The 15,480-nt window shown below is 39.3% G+C and overlaps 1 protein-coding gene across 2 annotated transcripts in view; it reads left to right on the top strand.

Moving 5' to 3' along the window:
• MTHFD1L (methylenetetrahydrofolate dehydrogenase (NADP+ dependent) 1 like) overlaps positions 1-15,480 on the top strand; it is a 142,794-nt gene that overhangs the window by 47,131 nt on the left and 80,183 nt on the right. For both annotated transcript variants that reach the window (XM_039346910.1, XM_039346911.1), the window contains 4 exons: positions 8,489-8,625; positions 9,582-9,628; positions 11,188-11,295; positions 13,285-13,359. In XM_039346910.1, coding sequence (XP_039202844.1) covers positions 8,489-8,625; positions 9,582-9,628; positions 11,188-11,295; positions 13,285-13,359 — 367 coding nt within the window. The remainder of the gene's footprint in view (positions 1-8,488; positions 8,626-9,581; positions 9,629-11,187; positions 11,296-13,284; positions 13,360-15,480) is intronic.

Consider the following 15,480-nt stretch of genomic DNA (forward strand, 5'->3'; position numbering starts at 1 on the left):
TTTTGCAAAGTTTCTGCAGTTCGGGGAAATATGTTTCTAATTAGAGGTGGATTTCTAGCTTGAGTCTTTAGGAGGTCATGCAATAGGAGTTACCGCTTTTGGCTCACTTCTGCTTGAATGCTCGTATATCCCTGGGAATAAAAATGTAATCCCCAATGTCACATACCTTAAATAAACTACTTATTTCTTTGCATTTGCTAAAGTACCACAGATTTAAACAGTTAAATGTAGCATATCTTGGCAAGCGTTTTCTCTTAGAGATGGAGTAGGAATGATGTGAATGAAAATGTAATTTAGTTTTGTTTGGTTTTTAACTTGAATTTTCTCTAGCTGATAAAAGAGATGCCCCAGATGAATTGTTTGGGTAGTTTTGAAATCTTTCTGCAGAAATGCACTGATTGCGGTACAAATTTGTGATGTTCAGTGTTTTTTTACAGCAAAATAGAAACAATTCCTCTTTACAATAGGAATTATGGGACCAGATGTTTAACATATCTGAACAATGCCATCCTAGAGAAGGCAGGTCTAATTCTGTTAAATAAGCATTGCTAATTTCCATAAGCATTTTGTCACATAAGAAAACAACTTTTTCTTTCTACATACATCCCCTCATTCTCCCAAACTTCTTGGTTCACCAAAAGACTCTTAGTATGTGCACTCGTTTTTATCACTTTGCTCTCTGCATCATATTAATACTTTTTAAAGCTTTATCTTTCCTTCAATTTTTTTAAAAGATTCAAACTCAGTCTTAAATTTCCTATTATAAGTTTATAAAATAGAAGATAGGTGACTATTTATACACTGCCTTAAAAATAAAGGGGAAACATGCAGGTGTACCTTGTTTTGTTGCACTTTGCTTTATTGTGTTTCTTTCATCAGCAAAAAGATTATGACTCACCAGAGGTCAGATAATGATTAGCATTGTTTTAAGTAATAAAATACTTTTTTAATTAAGATACGTACATTGTGGGTTTTTTTAGAGCTATTGCTATTGCACACTTAGTAAGCTGCAGTATAGTGTAAACATAACTTTTATATGCCCTGGGAAACCAAAACATTTGTGTGACTCATTTTACTGTGATATTTGCTTTATTGTGGCAGTCTGGAACTGAACCAATAGCGTCTCTGAGATATGCCTGTATTGCACTCATTTTTATTACTTTTTAGTAATTAAGGATATATTGAAAAACTATAACCTTCATGACATTATAGATCATATGTTTACTTATTTCTTTCTACTCTTAATTCTCTTTATATGTCTTTCATGTGTTGTGATTTATACCCTTTTCTAAAACAATTAATGAAATAATATTTAAAAAGAATCGTAACATCAAAACTGCTGGGAATAAATGATGGAAGCAGCATAAAATCATGTCTGATTGGTTGATAGCTAGATAGGTATAAAAATGGACATGGGTATGAGGGAAATTTAATTATTTTAAATAATATGGATCCGCATTTTGGAACATTGACTATAAATAATGATTTCAGTGTGTCTCAGCATGCAACAAAAGAATGAACAAATTGTTAGCATTTAGATTGATATTAACTAATAAAAATAAATATCTGGATTAGTTTTATTTTAATATATTTTTTTAAATATAAAAGATCCTTCTTAGCCAAGATGGATTAAATTCTGATTATATTTTAGTGCAGAGGTCCCCAACCTATGGGCAGCAGCCCAGTACTGGGTTGTGGCCTCTTGGACACCAGGCTGCATGAATGGCTCCCCTTGTGCCGGCGCTAGCTGAGCTGCGAGCCTCTCGCAGATGCTAGCCAAGCTGTAAGCCACTCACTGACATTAGCCAAACTGCAACCCTTTCACCAGTGCTAGCCGAGTCGTGCGCCAGTGCTAGCAGCCCCACTTGTGGAGCGTGCATGCTCACGGCCCCATTTGTGCATAAAGGCACCTGCCCCTCCCTTTCCCACCGGGCCACCACCCCAGAAAGGTTGTCGACTCCTGCTTTAGTGTGTGACAAAATTGATAAAATGTCTTACATGATGCAGTTCCATTTTAATTCTCATTTGGAAATTAATTAATTGGATTTTTGGAATAGACAAAAAATCCAGTTCAAACTTAGGTTTGATGATTTTGGAAAGAATCTACCTTGCTTCAGAGATTCATTCATTAAACTCTAAGCTTGAATCTGAATATTTGTATATCTCTTTGAATGCACTGAAATCACAAAAGATGTAAGTTGTGTTTTAACAGAAGAAATTTGAGGAGGGGAACTGAATATTTATAGTCAGTTATGCTATACTATATATTAAACTGATGTACACTAATCTTAGCCAAATTGAGTCTGGCACTTTTGTGCAAGCCGGCTTTAATCTTTTATATTTCAAAAGGAAAATACTAATCATTGGTTTCATAATAGGCTACGATTATGACAACTTGACAATAACATACTGTGATATAATTTCAGAAATGTTCATATTCAGCAATGATTCCATGTTTGAAACAAATATGTAAGTCACATAATGTGTGAAGCCACATTACAATGCATGTATTGCCATTTGCCCCCTTGGTTTTTTATTGATGCCCGCATTACTAATTGGTTGGAAGAACTGGATAAGTTTTTTAAGTAGTTTATGTTTTAGAAAGTGTTCTGTTCTGTGCGTTGATAAGGCATTGAGACGAGGCAGGAGTTGCTTCTTTATTTAATCTTCAACAGAACAACACAAAATGGCGCGGATCCCTTTTATAACCCCTTACAGGGAGCAGCATCAACCAATCAATGCAATGTATCTTTCCCGCCTTGCGCATGCGCAATAGGCTGGAGACAGCCTGTCTGGCCGGGCAGCCACGTGGTCTGCCCAGGTTTCTCTGCAGTTTCCTGCACCTGCTGTGTCAATCACAGCCCAGGACATAACACCCCTCCCCTCTTAGCTCAAAAACACATAGAACTTACTATTTTACATTACTATAAATCTAATACCCTTTCAGTTCTTTTGAGCGTGTTCTTATTTCTAAGTACACTTAAGCCTGCCCACCTACTAGCAGGAATTTCACATAGTCCTGTAAATACCTTGGTGGGCCTCTGGCCCGCTCCAATCTTCTTGGAGCGGTTGCAAATGTCTGGTCTACAAGCTCGCCTGCCAGGCTCGACAGACCGGGACTTAGATGCCTATTAGGTACAGGCAAACGCACATCATGCTAACTGGTGGGGTCCTGTAAACCCAGACCAGAGTTCCTTGGTGGGATGGAATTCCCCAGGTCCATGACAGACCCCTCTTGGGAGCAATGTCCCATCGGCACAAGGCCAGCAGATAGAGTGGCCTGAACAGCCGGTTGTGTGCAATTTTCCATGGATCCAGTGCCAGAGTCAGGAGCCGCCTCGTTGGCAAAACCCCTTTGTGCAAAGTGTGAACCCCCATTTCTGCAGGAAGACTGAGATCCACGATCGTCACCGTGGTCCTCCACCACCCCCCAGGAAGGGTGACTGGGTAGCCTCCAGCGCAGCTGGTCAATGTCCCGACGCAACACATGGCCATCTTCCAGGGCCACTTCATATGACAGCGGCCCAGTGACTTTGCAGACCACTGCTGTCATAACCGGATCACCCACCTGTAGTCTCCTAGGTGCCCGCAGCTGTGACACCTGTGAAGCCACCCGGTCGGAGTGCAATCTGTCCAGTTTGGTAATGAGACGGCGACCCCAGCGGAGTTCAGCTGGGCTTTTCCCAGTGGCTGTGCAAGGTGTGGTGCGTTGGCAAAGAAGAAAGTTAGCTAACCTGTGATGACAGCTTCCATGAATGAGCCTCTTCAAGGCATCTTTGGTTGTGCGCACCATGTGCTCAGCTTGGCCGTTGGAAGCTGGATGGAAGGGTGCCGAATTAGCATGGCGAATCATGTTGGCCTGTAGGAAAGCCTGAAACTCAGAAGAAGTGAATTGAGGTCCGTTGTCGGAGACAAGAACATCTGGAAGCCCATGGGAGGCAAAGATGCCCCTCAACACCTGAATGTCCTGGCAGTCGTCGTAGTGGACACTGGAACGACCTCTAGCCATTTAGAGTGACTGTCCACAACAATGAGGAAGAATTGCCCCTGAAAGGGGCCAGCATAGTCGATATGAACCCTCTACCAAGGAACATGTGTTTCCTCCCACCTGTGTACAGGAGCCTGTGACATTTCAGGCCTGGACTGTTGGCAACCCTGGCAACCCTGGACCTGTGTCTCAATCTCCTTATCAAGCCCCAGCCACCAGAGATAGCTGCGCAGCAGAGCCTTCATCCGGACTATGCCCTGATGTCCCTCATGCAGAGATTGCAAGACTCTAGTCCTCAATGAGGTTGGGATCACTACCCTACTTCCCAAACTTGGTTTACTCGGAAGTAGTTTTCTACTCTGACCACGTATTAGCTCCAACGTTCAGGATGAGCTGTATTGAATTCGGACAAAGGCCCTATCTTCAACATCATTACTTCTTAGCGGCCTTGTCAACGCCTCATGCTGCTCCAGCTTGCGAAGGGGTTCCAGAATGAATCTCGCCGAGCTCTCCTCCAGTGTCTTCATACTGGCAGGCAGAGTTGCATGAATCGGAACGTCGAACTTCCAAGCACTTCTGGCCTTCCGGGGTGAGTCAGCCTATTTTCTTTTCGTTGTTTTCTTGCAGCACAATCTCACCTTCGTCGTCAATGTTCTGTTTTGTGTGTTGGTAAGGCATTGAGACGAGGCAGGAATAACAACAGTTGCTTCTTTATTTAATCTTCAACAGAACAACACAAAATGGCGTGGATCCCTTTTATAACCCCTTACAGGGAGCAACAGCAACCAATCAATGAAACGTATCTTTCCTGTCTTGCGCATGTGCAATAGGCTGGAGACAGCCTGTCTGGCCCGGGCAGCCATGTGGTCTGCCCGGGTCTCTCTGCAGCTTCCTGCACCTGCTGTGTCAATCACAGCCCAAGACATAACAGAGAGGATCATCTTTGTCTAGTTCAGTGCTTCTCAACGTTTGTGTGACGGCGACCCCCGTCACACAAACGTGCCGCGCATGCGCGGCGCCGCCCCCCGAGGGGGAAAAATGGCGGATCGCCTTGTTTGGCGACCCCCGAGAAATGGTCGATCGACTCCAAATGGGGTCGCGACCCATAGGTTGAGAACCGCTGGTCTAGTTTGATCGAGATAGTTTTTTTTCCCAGAGGATGTTGTAAAAGGGCATCCTTTTCAAATTGAGAAATATTAAAGAAGCACATCTTATCTTTTCCTTGTGGACAGTTTCATGAAAATGGCACACAGCATAAATATTGGCTTCGTTAATAAAACAGAAAGACAGCGAAATGTTTTTGTAGAGAAGGGAAACAAGGGGAGAAAGTTATTTATTTATATTTCACAATCTTCTGCAAGGAACAGTTTCAATAGGATGGATGTGGATGAAAAATAAGTCTCCAGACTGCAAGTTTTCTAAGTCTCAAAATATTGCCATGGAGCATTGGAAACTGGAAAAATCCTATACTTCCCTTTGGGGGATAAATTAAGACTATTTATAGGGAACTTGTGAAATTAATTGTATACACTTTTTTTGTTTAAAAAAAAAGACAATATTGCAGTATTGGTAGCATCTGATTCATGCAACTTCCTTTCACACCAGTAAAATATATTGAATTAAAATATCATTTTAAGATCATAGAAATCAGAAATTTGAGGGGCTGTAGTAAGGAATACTGGGTGTGCTACTATTATGTTGAGCTCTGTTTGATTTAGTTCTTAACAGCTAATTAATTTGTTGAACAAATAACAGCACAGCAAAAGCTCACATTTTTATTGCTCTGCCTGAAGAAGCCCTCTTCCCTAGGCATAAGTGTAAGGAAAATCTGGACTACATCTAAAGGGAATCATTTTTTTTTTTTGCATGCAGAGACAAAACCAAAGCCTGAACAGGAGCATCTCCAGGCTTTCTGGACAGCTAGCATATCCAGACAGAGCAGGAAAAATATGAATTTGTACATTTGCTCTAATCATTCTGAAAATACAGGAATTTATTGATTAAATGAATTTACTCACCCGTCCAGCTCAGTCTTGTATCTGCACAGTTCACAATGCAAAACATAAATTATAAAGCAACATTTCATTAAAACCGAGGACCCCAAAAACTATATTCCAGTCATATTATGGATATCCGGGTCTGTTAACAACTTGGCCTTAGTGACTGTGAGAAAAACAGGTCTTCAGCTTAGGTACCCATTGAAGAATTTAACTTCTATTTAGTCATTTATAATAGAATGTTGTGAATAATTGAGATTTAGGCATGAGAATTTTTTATTATACATATGCCTCTTCTTATTCAGTCAGATGGTAGAAAGGCATTAGCAGCAAGATCACCTCTTTAAAGTGGTGAATGTCACCAGATCATTGAATCTCCACTCTTGATAATATATTCACATGATAAACGGAGGCAGAGTTTTGATCAGCTAATGGTGCCTGCCATTTTGAAGCTAGTGACCATTACATCAGAAACTCCTAGTCACAACGCTGATTTACATCAAACCAATTCTAAGCCAAAATATTGCCAGTGAATTTTGATTGCACATGATATCTCTCAACTGGTAATGCTTTTAACACCAATTTTATTATTTGTGTACCATATCAACTATGTTTAAAAAGGGGAAATAAAAAAGAAAATCTCTAACCCTCATGCCTTCACTGTTTACACTCAAGAAGATTATCAAGCTGTTTTTCCATATGTCCTCAATCATCCAAGTTTCTAATGTTTTATTATCAAGAAATGCCATGCAGCTCAAAGAGATTTATTGTATGGAAGACTTTTTTTCCTGCCAGCCTTGCATTTCAAAATCACTGCATTCCCAGGCTCTTAGGGTTTTAAACTTTAGTTAATTTTTATTATTTAGAGAAGATTCTTGAGGATATCAGAATGATGATAAAGTTCAATACTATATGGAATTGTAGTGGATCATAGCACTGCAAAACTTGAGAAATCCTATCTTACTGATGTTGTGATACAGTGTATTATAATGATGATGATGATGATGATGATGATGGAAGGGACCTTGGAGGTCATCTAGTCCAGGGCTTTTCTACTGGTGATACATATACCACTGGTGGTATGTTGACACCTGGCAGGTAGTACGCTTACGATGGGTTTGTAGCTGGAGATGAGCTGAAGCGGTGACAACCCAGTGCAGGCCTGTGGGAGAGCCAGCTGGAGCCGTGTTGTTGCTGGAGCTCTGCTGAGCACCCAGGATCTGCGCCAGGCTCCAGCTGACTGGCGCTTCCAGAAGCTGCGCGCAGCCTGGGGAAAGGAGTCAGTTGCAGCTACACCGAAGACAAAAGGAGGAGGAGGGGATAGACATGCCCGTGGGGTGTTTACATTTGGCCCAGGGCCGTTAAGGAGACAGCAAGGGGCTGGCCCACCCCAGCTTGCAATCAAAGAAAAACCTCAAATCCAGCAGGCCAGAAGGCAGCCCAGCCACCGTGCCCCTCCATTTTCTTCTCACCCCTTGGGCACAGAAGCAATTGTTGCTCCTCACCATAGCTTGGGCGAGACTTGCAAGTACTTCTATCTTGCAAAGCAGCATTCCCTTGGCACTCCCGCCCACCACCATGCTGGCAGCCCTGACTAAAGGCTGCACGCTCCATCCTCACTTACCATTTTCTTGCCTTGTGTTTCTGATCTGTTTTTTACAGTACTGTTTTTGATAGGTTGGACTGTTTTTCCCCTTTGTGTAAAGACAGATGCAAAAAATGAGTTAAATAGTTCTGCTTTCTCCCTGTTGCTTGTCACCTTCTTGCCACTTTCTCCCACTAATGGACCAATTGTTTCCTTAACCTTTTTCTTGTTTTTTACATGTTGAAAGAAGCTTTTTTTGTTATTTTTGACTTTTTCGCAAATCTTAGTTCATTTTGAGCCTTAGCTTTCCTCACTTAATCTTTGCAGGCTCGGGGCTATTTGCTGATATTCTGCTTTAGTTATGTGCCCCTCTTTCTACTTTTTATACTTGTCCTTTTTGTCTTTCAGTTTATCAGAGAGTTCTTTATGCAGCCATGCTGGTTTCTTTTGAGAACTGTTATTTTTCTTCTTTGCTGGTATTGTGCTAGACTGGGCTTTTATAATCTCACTTTTCAAAATTTCCCAAGCTCCTTGAGTTTTTTTTTCCCCCTTGAGGATTCTCATCCAAGCTCTCTCTAAGTTTATTGAAATTTTATTTTGCTAAAATAATAATTTATAATATAAAACAGTAATTTGGGTAGGAGGTATAGATGCATTGGTATATCCCTGTTCACAACTTTAATATGTCTCATTTTAAAGGCCTAATATGATTAACTATCAGAACTAATTGTCTAATTTATATATCATCCTAGATTATAGGATGATATATAAATTAGACAATTATCTGTTTTATTCTACGATTGGCATATATTTCTGCCTGAATGATTTTTTACATAAGAATGGTAAAATATCACTATTATTTAGGCTAGAGCCAGCAAACCTATTGATGGAATGTGACTTATCATCTTATTTTGTTAGAATTACACCGACACCTCTTGGGGAAGGGAAGAGCACTGTGACGATTGGCTTGGTCCAAGCTCTGACAGCCCACCTTAAAATAAATTCTTTTGCCTGCCTGAGACAGCCTTCTCAAGGACCTACTTTTGGTGTTAAAGGTAAGCATTACTTCCTCATATAAGAGCAGGCAGTAATTTCCCTTTGAAAATCACAGGAAGGTTGGCTGGTTACATCATGTTATTAGCAGAGGAGATTGGGCCAAAAGTCATGGACTTTTTGAAATTACTTAACACAGGGGTCTCCAAAATTGGCACCTTTAAGACTTGTGCTCTTCAACTCCAATATTCCTCTGCCCTCCATGCTGACTGGGGAATTCTGGGAGTTGAAGTCCACAAGTCTTAAAATTGCCAAGTTTGGAGATCCCTGGCTTAGCAGTTTGTAAAGTAGTCCAGACAAGAAACCAAAACCATGACTACTAATACTACCCTTATTCTAAGGTTGCAGTAACATCCTACAAGTTTGAAAGGGAAAACACTTCCTCCCTCCCCTACCTTTACTTTCCAGAGAACTAGGAAAAGTATTTTCTAAGACACTTAATGCACCCCATTAATTAATTGGACTCAAATTTTATTTATCAAAATTTTTGTTTATCTTGGCTATGTCTCCCAAAGCTATTTTTACAGCTCATTACATCACCTTAAGTTCTGCAAAGCTTAAGGCACCCTGTTTGTTTTATAAACTCCCCTCCCCATATTTGGAACCCAGTTTGAGAGGAATAAATTTGTTTCATTCCTTAAACCCCTGTAGCTATAGCTGAGGAAAGCTGATGCTTTTTAATACATTGTGTTAGTCTGGACAAGTGTTGGCAGTCTCCTGAGTTTTGACCCTCAAAATGCCTTCCAAATTTGCCAAATGTTTATCCTTTCCAGGGGTTTTTGAGGTATTTTCACAGGCCCAAAATATGCTGGAGAAAATAGGCAATCCAAATCTGATATAAGAAAATTGGATTAGCTTCCTGATCATATCCTGAGCTGAGTGAATGTTAACCTGAAATGAGGGGAAATTGTGACTTCTACCCTCCAGAGTTTGCTAACATGTTTTCTTCATTGTGTAGGAGGAGCAGCAGGAGGTGGATATGCTCAAGTCATACCTATGGAAGAGGTAAGCACATATTTGCTTTGGAAAACTAAATAATGCAGAGGCCCTAATTGAGAAGGAGTAAAAGCACAGAGACAGTACTTCTCTGAAATTAATTTAAATAGCACCCAACTTTAATTTTTAAATAATGATTTTAGCTTGAGCCAAGATAATTTGCTGCTTAAGGAGGGGTGCACATTTCATCTTTGGTAGCATTGCAAGACATCCTAGATTCAGACACAAGAACCTCCAAAACAAGGGTTCAGGCAGGTATTCCTAGAAAGAATTGACTCCCTAGTTTCTAGTGCCCTCCACCCAAAAAAGCAACCTTCCTTGGCTTATATCAGGGTCCATCCTGAAAATTTCATTTTATGTACCATGTGATCCTAGACCAGGGGGTTCTACTCACAGTCACTCAATGCATAGTTACGTCTCAGTTAGACTACTGCAATGCACTCTACATGGGGCTGCCTTTGAAGAGTACGTGGAAAATTCAGCTGGTGCAAAATGTGGTGGCATCAGCAATTATGTGTGTTTCTTGCAGAACACACATTACACTTCTGCTTCATGAGCTGCTTTGGTTACCAATTTGCTTTCAGACCCAATTTAAGGTGCTGGTGTTGATCTGTAAAGCCCTTATGGCATGGGACCAGATTATTTGAGAATCGCCTCTCCCCAATTTCATCTTCCCATATCATTAGATCTAGTAGAGAGGGCAAGTTATGGGTTCCATCTCTAGGAAGCTACTTTTAGTGGACCATAGGCAGTGGGAGTCTCTGAAAGGGTGTCCACATTGTGGACTCACTGAGGTGAAGTTGGCCTTATCCCTGAGCTTCTGAAAGTCACTCAAAATCTAGTTGCATCAACAGGCCTGGGGAGCCAAGGGAATGGGTGAGCTAGTGAGGTGGCTGCACTATTGACAATGTCCATTCTTCTAATTTTTATTTTAGCTTGGTTTTTTATAATTGTATATGTTTTAATTGTTAATTGTAATAACATTTGTAGTTATTTATTGATTGTTTTAAGAGTCACTTGTTCTGTGAAATGTGTGGTTGTATAAGTTATGTAGATACATGATAGTCAGACAGACCCACAGACAAACTTCATTCATTGGATTGATTTTCTCAAGGATATTAATTAAACCTTTCAGTTAAGGAAACATATGAAAAGCTTTACTTGCCACCCAGATTTTATTTCTTATAAAGTCTGAGGTGGATTCATACAGTTATTTTAAAAACATGTCATTTTTGTTCCTCTTTATCCAAATCATAAATCAAAATGATTTCTAAATGTATCTGTGCAAATCACCCACAGCCTGCCACATTTAAAAAGTAATATTTTCAACTTTCCTGTATGAATTTCTGCTTAGGTCATGAGAACTAAGTTATTGAACACAGAACTGAGACCATCTATAGCGTAATAAATCACTTCAATCATGACAGTTATGATTCCATAATATTTCAAACTACTCATCTGAACTACTAATCCCAGGAATGAAAGTGTTTGGATGGGTTGAAACAACTGACACCAGTTTAATGGAGTGTGCAAAAAGAATGTCTTTCTCATATTTCATTCCTATATAGTTCAACCTTCACTTAACTGGTGATATTCATGCCATTACTGCAGCAAATAATTTGCTAGCTGCTGCCATAGATGCTAGAATTCTACACGAGAACACTCAGTCTGATAAGGTAAGAATAATCCTTCACTCCACAATAATTTGCTATGAAATGCAATTTTAAGAATATAATAATTAAAGCCATTTCAAATATTTCATCATTGACCGCTAGGAATTTGAAGGTCTGAGACTTGTGTGGAGAAAGGCGAAATTGGGTTTTCCCCTTGCTTTATTCCCTCTGAATCCTTCCTTCCTTCCTCCTTCCTTCCCTCCCTCCTTCCTTCCCTCCCTCCCTCCCCTGTCCCATTTTGAAAGAGAGTTTTTTAAAATGATAACAGAATGATTCAAAGTTTCAACCCCTTTCTGATCCTAGCATGATTTAAAAAAAAAATACATGTATAGCAGAACAGTTCTGACCCTGGGGATTATTATTATTTTTTAAAAAGAAGGCAGTGCCTACTCTGACCCATGCTTGTAGATATTAATTGAGGGTGTCTAAACCTTGGCAACTTTAAGACATGTGGTCTTCAACTCCCAGTATTCCCCAACCAGCATATGCTGACTGAGGAATTCTGGAAGTTGAAGTCCATATGTCTTAAAGTTACCAGAGTTGAGAAATCTTGCAAATGGATTTGTTTCTGCTCCTGAAGTCTGACTAGGACTCAATGAACTTGTGCTGTAGTGGGCAGAAATCTATGATGAAATCTGTCATATTAAAATAGCTATCCTGGACATATGATATATTATTAGAAATAGCCCCAAACTTTGGAGGGATACAGAGGCCAAGTTGCTTGTTCAGGTATTCTTATTTTGAGAAAGATAGGTATGTAGCACCATTGATATGTCCACGCTGCAAATATTGTATATTCTTGCTTTTGACAATATGCAGAATTGTCTGGTAATTATGGGGTTAATACAGAGCAGAAGGGAGGTTGGGGGTAAAGCCCGGGAAAGAAAGAGGAAGAAAACATTTGACCTTCACACTAATTGGATAATGTGAGATATGACAGCTAATTTAGGGAGGGAACATGCTGATAATTTAACTGCTCAGAGGAAGAGAACTTAGATCCTAGCATCACTCTGTTTGTGCCTTGCCAACATTTTGTAACAATAAAAGACTTTTAAGAAAATAAATGCCTGGAAGTGCTTTGAAATGTTTCATTAGCCGGAACCATCTCATGATAGTAACCCCATGCATATACATAAATCTTTGAGCTGGAAAAGATATATGCCCCATGACCTCCAGGACAGTCTTTTAATTGTAACATGCCACATCAAACTATAAGTTTGATTGTTACACACACTGAGCTTTCTCATAAAAGACATTTTAAAGTTGAAATAACTGTTGGATCGAATATTTTTTTTTGAAATGCATAGAATTTAGATTGCAAAAATCATAGGATTAGGCTTGGCTAAGTTCTTGGTTTAGATTCAACTTATGTAAACTTTAGTTTGATTTTCCCTTTCTCTTTTTACATCTGGCTCAAAAAAGGAATTGGAACTCCAGGACAAAATGATGGCCATCTCTCAGTTCTGGGAGTTGCGATGCAACACTTGGGAGGAAACCAAGTTGGTGGAAACTGCATCTGAGTGACTTAAAAATTAGTTCCAATCTGCTGCATAAATAAGAACAGACCAAGTTTCCAGGGCCAGACTATTTAAAGTATTAGACAAGGAAAAAATTAGGTTCCCTATGATAAAACCTCCGAGGGAGGGGTGATTAAATAAATGCTGTAGCTAAGGAGAGTTATACTAAATGTAATTCTACCCCCTAAAACTGGCACACATTGGTGTTTTCAGTTTTTCGGTTTTCAGTTCAGCTTTTCAGTACTACGCAATCCATCTGCCAAAGCCCTCACATGCATTTTATTAATTAATGACACCAACTCATTTTATAGCAACTAGCTTTATTTCCTTTTAAAAGGGGGAAAATTATCTCAGAAGCTACAGTAAATGGAGCTTTGGAACATGGATACAAAGCTTGAACAGAATTATTACAGATAAAGTAATAATACCTGATTGAAACAGCACTTACTGATTTTTACTGCTGTATACTTTACAGGCCTTATATAATAGATTGGTTCCATTAGTCCATGGAGAAAGGAAATTTTCAGCTATACAGCTTGCACGCATGAAAGTAAGTAATTTTTTAAGGAATATCTCAGAGAATCTTTTGGAAGACCCTGGTTTGGGCTTTTCTTTTTAAAATAAAATAAAGTTGATACAGATTTTAAAAGGAAGAGGAGGAGGAGAAAGCAATTCTAGTAAAGGCTGGTCTGGCTACAGACAAGAATAGGATAAAATAAAAATAATTGAGGCTCGATTAAAGATCCTGAGCTTGTCAACTGGAAAGCTGACAGCCCAGGTTCAAGACCTGTGGGGTGCACAATGACACGAACACACATTATCTACCTCAGTTCCTACCCACCTAGCAGTTCGAAAACATGCAAATTTGAGTGGATACCACTTTGGTGGGAAGGTAACAGCATTCCATACAGCTTGGCATATAGTTATGCTGGCCACAGAAATGTCTTGGGATAACGCTGGCTCCCTCAGCTAAGTAATGGAGATAAGCACCGGCCCCTAGAGTCAGACATGACTGGACAGGAGAAACCGTTAATTTTACCTTTAATGTAACTATTTGCTTTCATCAAATGGAATTACATATCCTCTAAAAGAACAATGGGAGGGCATTTTCATATGCTTTCTGCAACTTACATTTTTAAAGCTGTTAAAAAGTGGCTAGTAGCTTTAAGCTACAGTCCAATGGGCTTTGAAGTGAATAAAAAATATTTACTTTTAAATACAGTATATTTATACTCTTTAGTTGTTCAGCTTCAAGGAAACCACTAAGCTCTGAATCACCATGAGGATGGGAAAAATGATTATGTATAGACTGCCCACATCTATGCAAAAAGGTAGATTCAGAATAATTACATGGACCAAGATTATTTAAGAAGCTGGAGAAATCTTTAAATTAATGCCCCTTATTACATGGCTGAAAAGATTGTGTAGATATCTTGCTGAAATTCCTTGATTTTTCTCACTGACAGATTACAAACAGCAGACTGGAAATGTAAAACAATGGCAGGCAGCTATTTATCTTAACTGTTAAATATCCTTTCTGGGAATTCCTAAATTTGATTACGATTCTCAGTCTTACAGAGGAAAACAATCCTGCCATACATTTTGTATGTAAAAGCACTGAATGTATTTAATTTTTGTAATCAAATGCTAAGATTATTGCAGTTGCTTAAAATGCTGACCAACATATTTTTGAAAAACTGAAGGAAAGAGAAAGAACTCAGTTTGGAATGGAAATTATACAAATTGTAATACATTTGAGATCACATCTTGATTAATAATAATTGCAATGTGTTGATTTAGATAACATGACAGCTTAATTTATGTGGCAGTCTAGCACTTTTGATAACCATGGGATGGCACTGGATGGTTGCAAAGACAGTACTCCAAGAGCCAAATGTTCTTTCTTTTGATTTGATTTTCACTTGCATTTTACACTGCCCAGTTGTTCTGTTGAAAATAAACAGGATAAGATGAAGTCTACATATATATCTGCTTTAGAATAGTACTTGGATATACTTGTGTGGATAAGCCAATTTTCCCAATCTGATAGTCTTCAGATATGTTAGATTATACATTTCATCCTCTCCAGTTGGTATAATAATCAATGCTGGCTGGGGTTGACACAAAGGTACTTAATTGGTGTCTTCTGGAATAAGCCATTAAAAATATTTTCGCAATGATATTTTTCCCCAGGTCTCTTCTTTTTACTTTACATTTTGGATATCTAAGTTATTAGTAGTACCTTAATTAGATTCAAGACTGTATATATCAGAAAGAATTTCCTGGGCCTTTTAACAATAAAGAAGACGTGGCAGGGAAAGAACCATTGTAATCAAAAGAAAGGGAGAACCATGTTCAGAATTAGGAAAGAAATTAGTCTCTTATCCCATTCTCCATTCACAATAGCTTTATCTGCTAGAGATTAACTTAAGTAGGTCATTCAAGATATTTATTTAACAACATACATTGGAGATCCAATAACTGCCTTCTATTGAGCCTCTTATTAGTAGTTTTGCTACTAATGTCTACAGGATGGAGGTGAGCCTTCTAGGCAGCTGGACCCAGAATATTTCATTACATTGAAGAGTCTCTGTTCCGAGTAAAGTTTCCTTCTCATAACCTCATATCTGGTTCATTGTAAAGATGGCTAAACTTCAATTTTGTGCTTCTT

The sequence above is a fragment of the Crotalus tigris genome, unplaced genomic scaffold, assembly GCF_016545835.1.
Source record: "Crotalus tigris isolate CLP2741 ecotype Arizona unplaced genomic scaffold, ASM1654583v1 scf7180000018030.5226217, whole genome shotgun sequence".
NCBI lineage: Eukaryota > Metazoa > Chordata > Lepidosauria > Squamata > Viperidae > Crotalus > Crotalus tigris.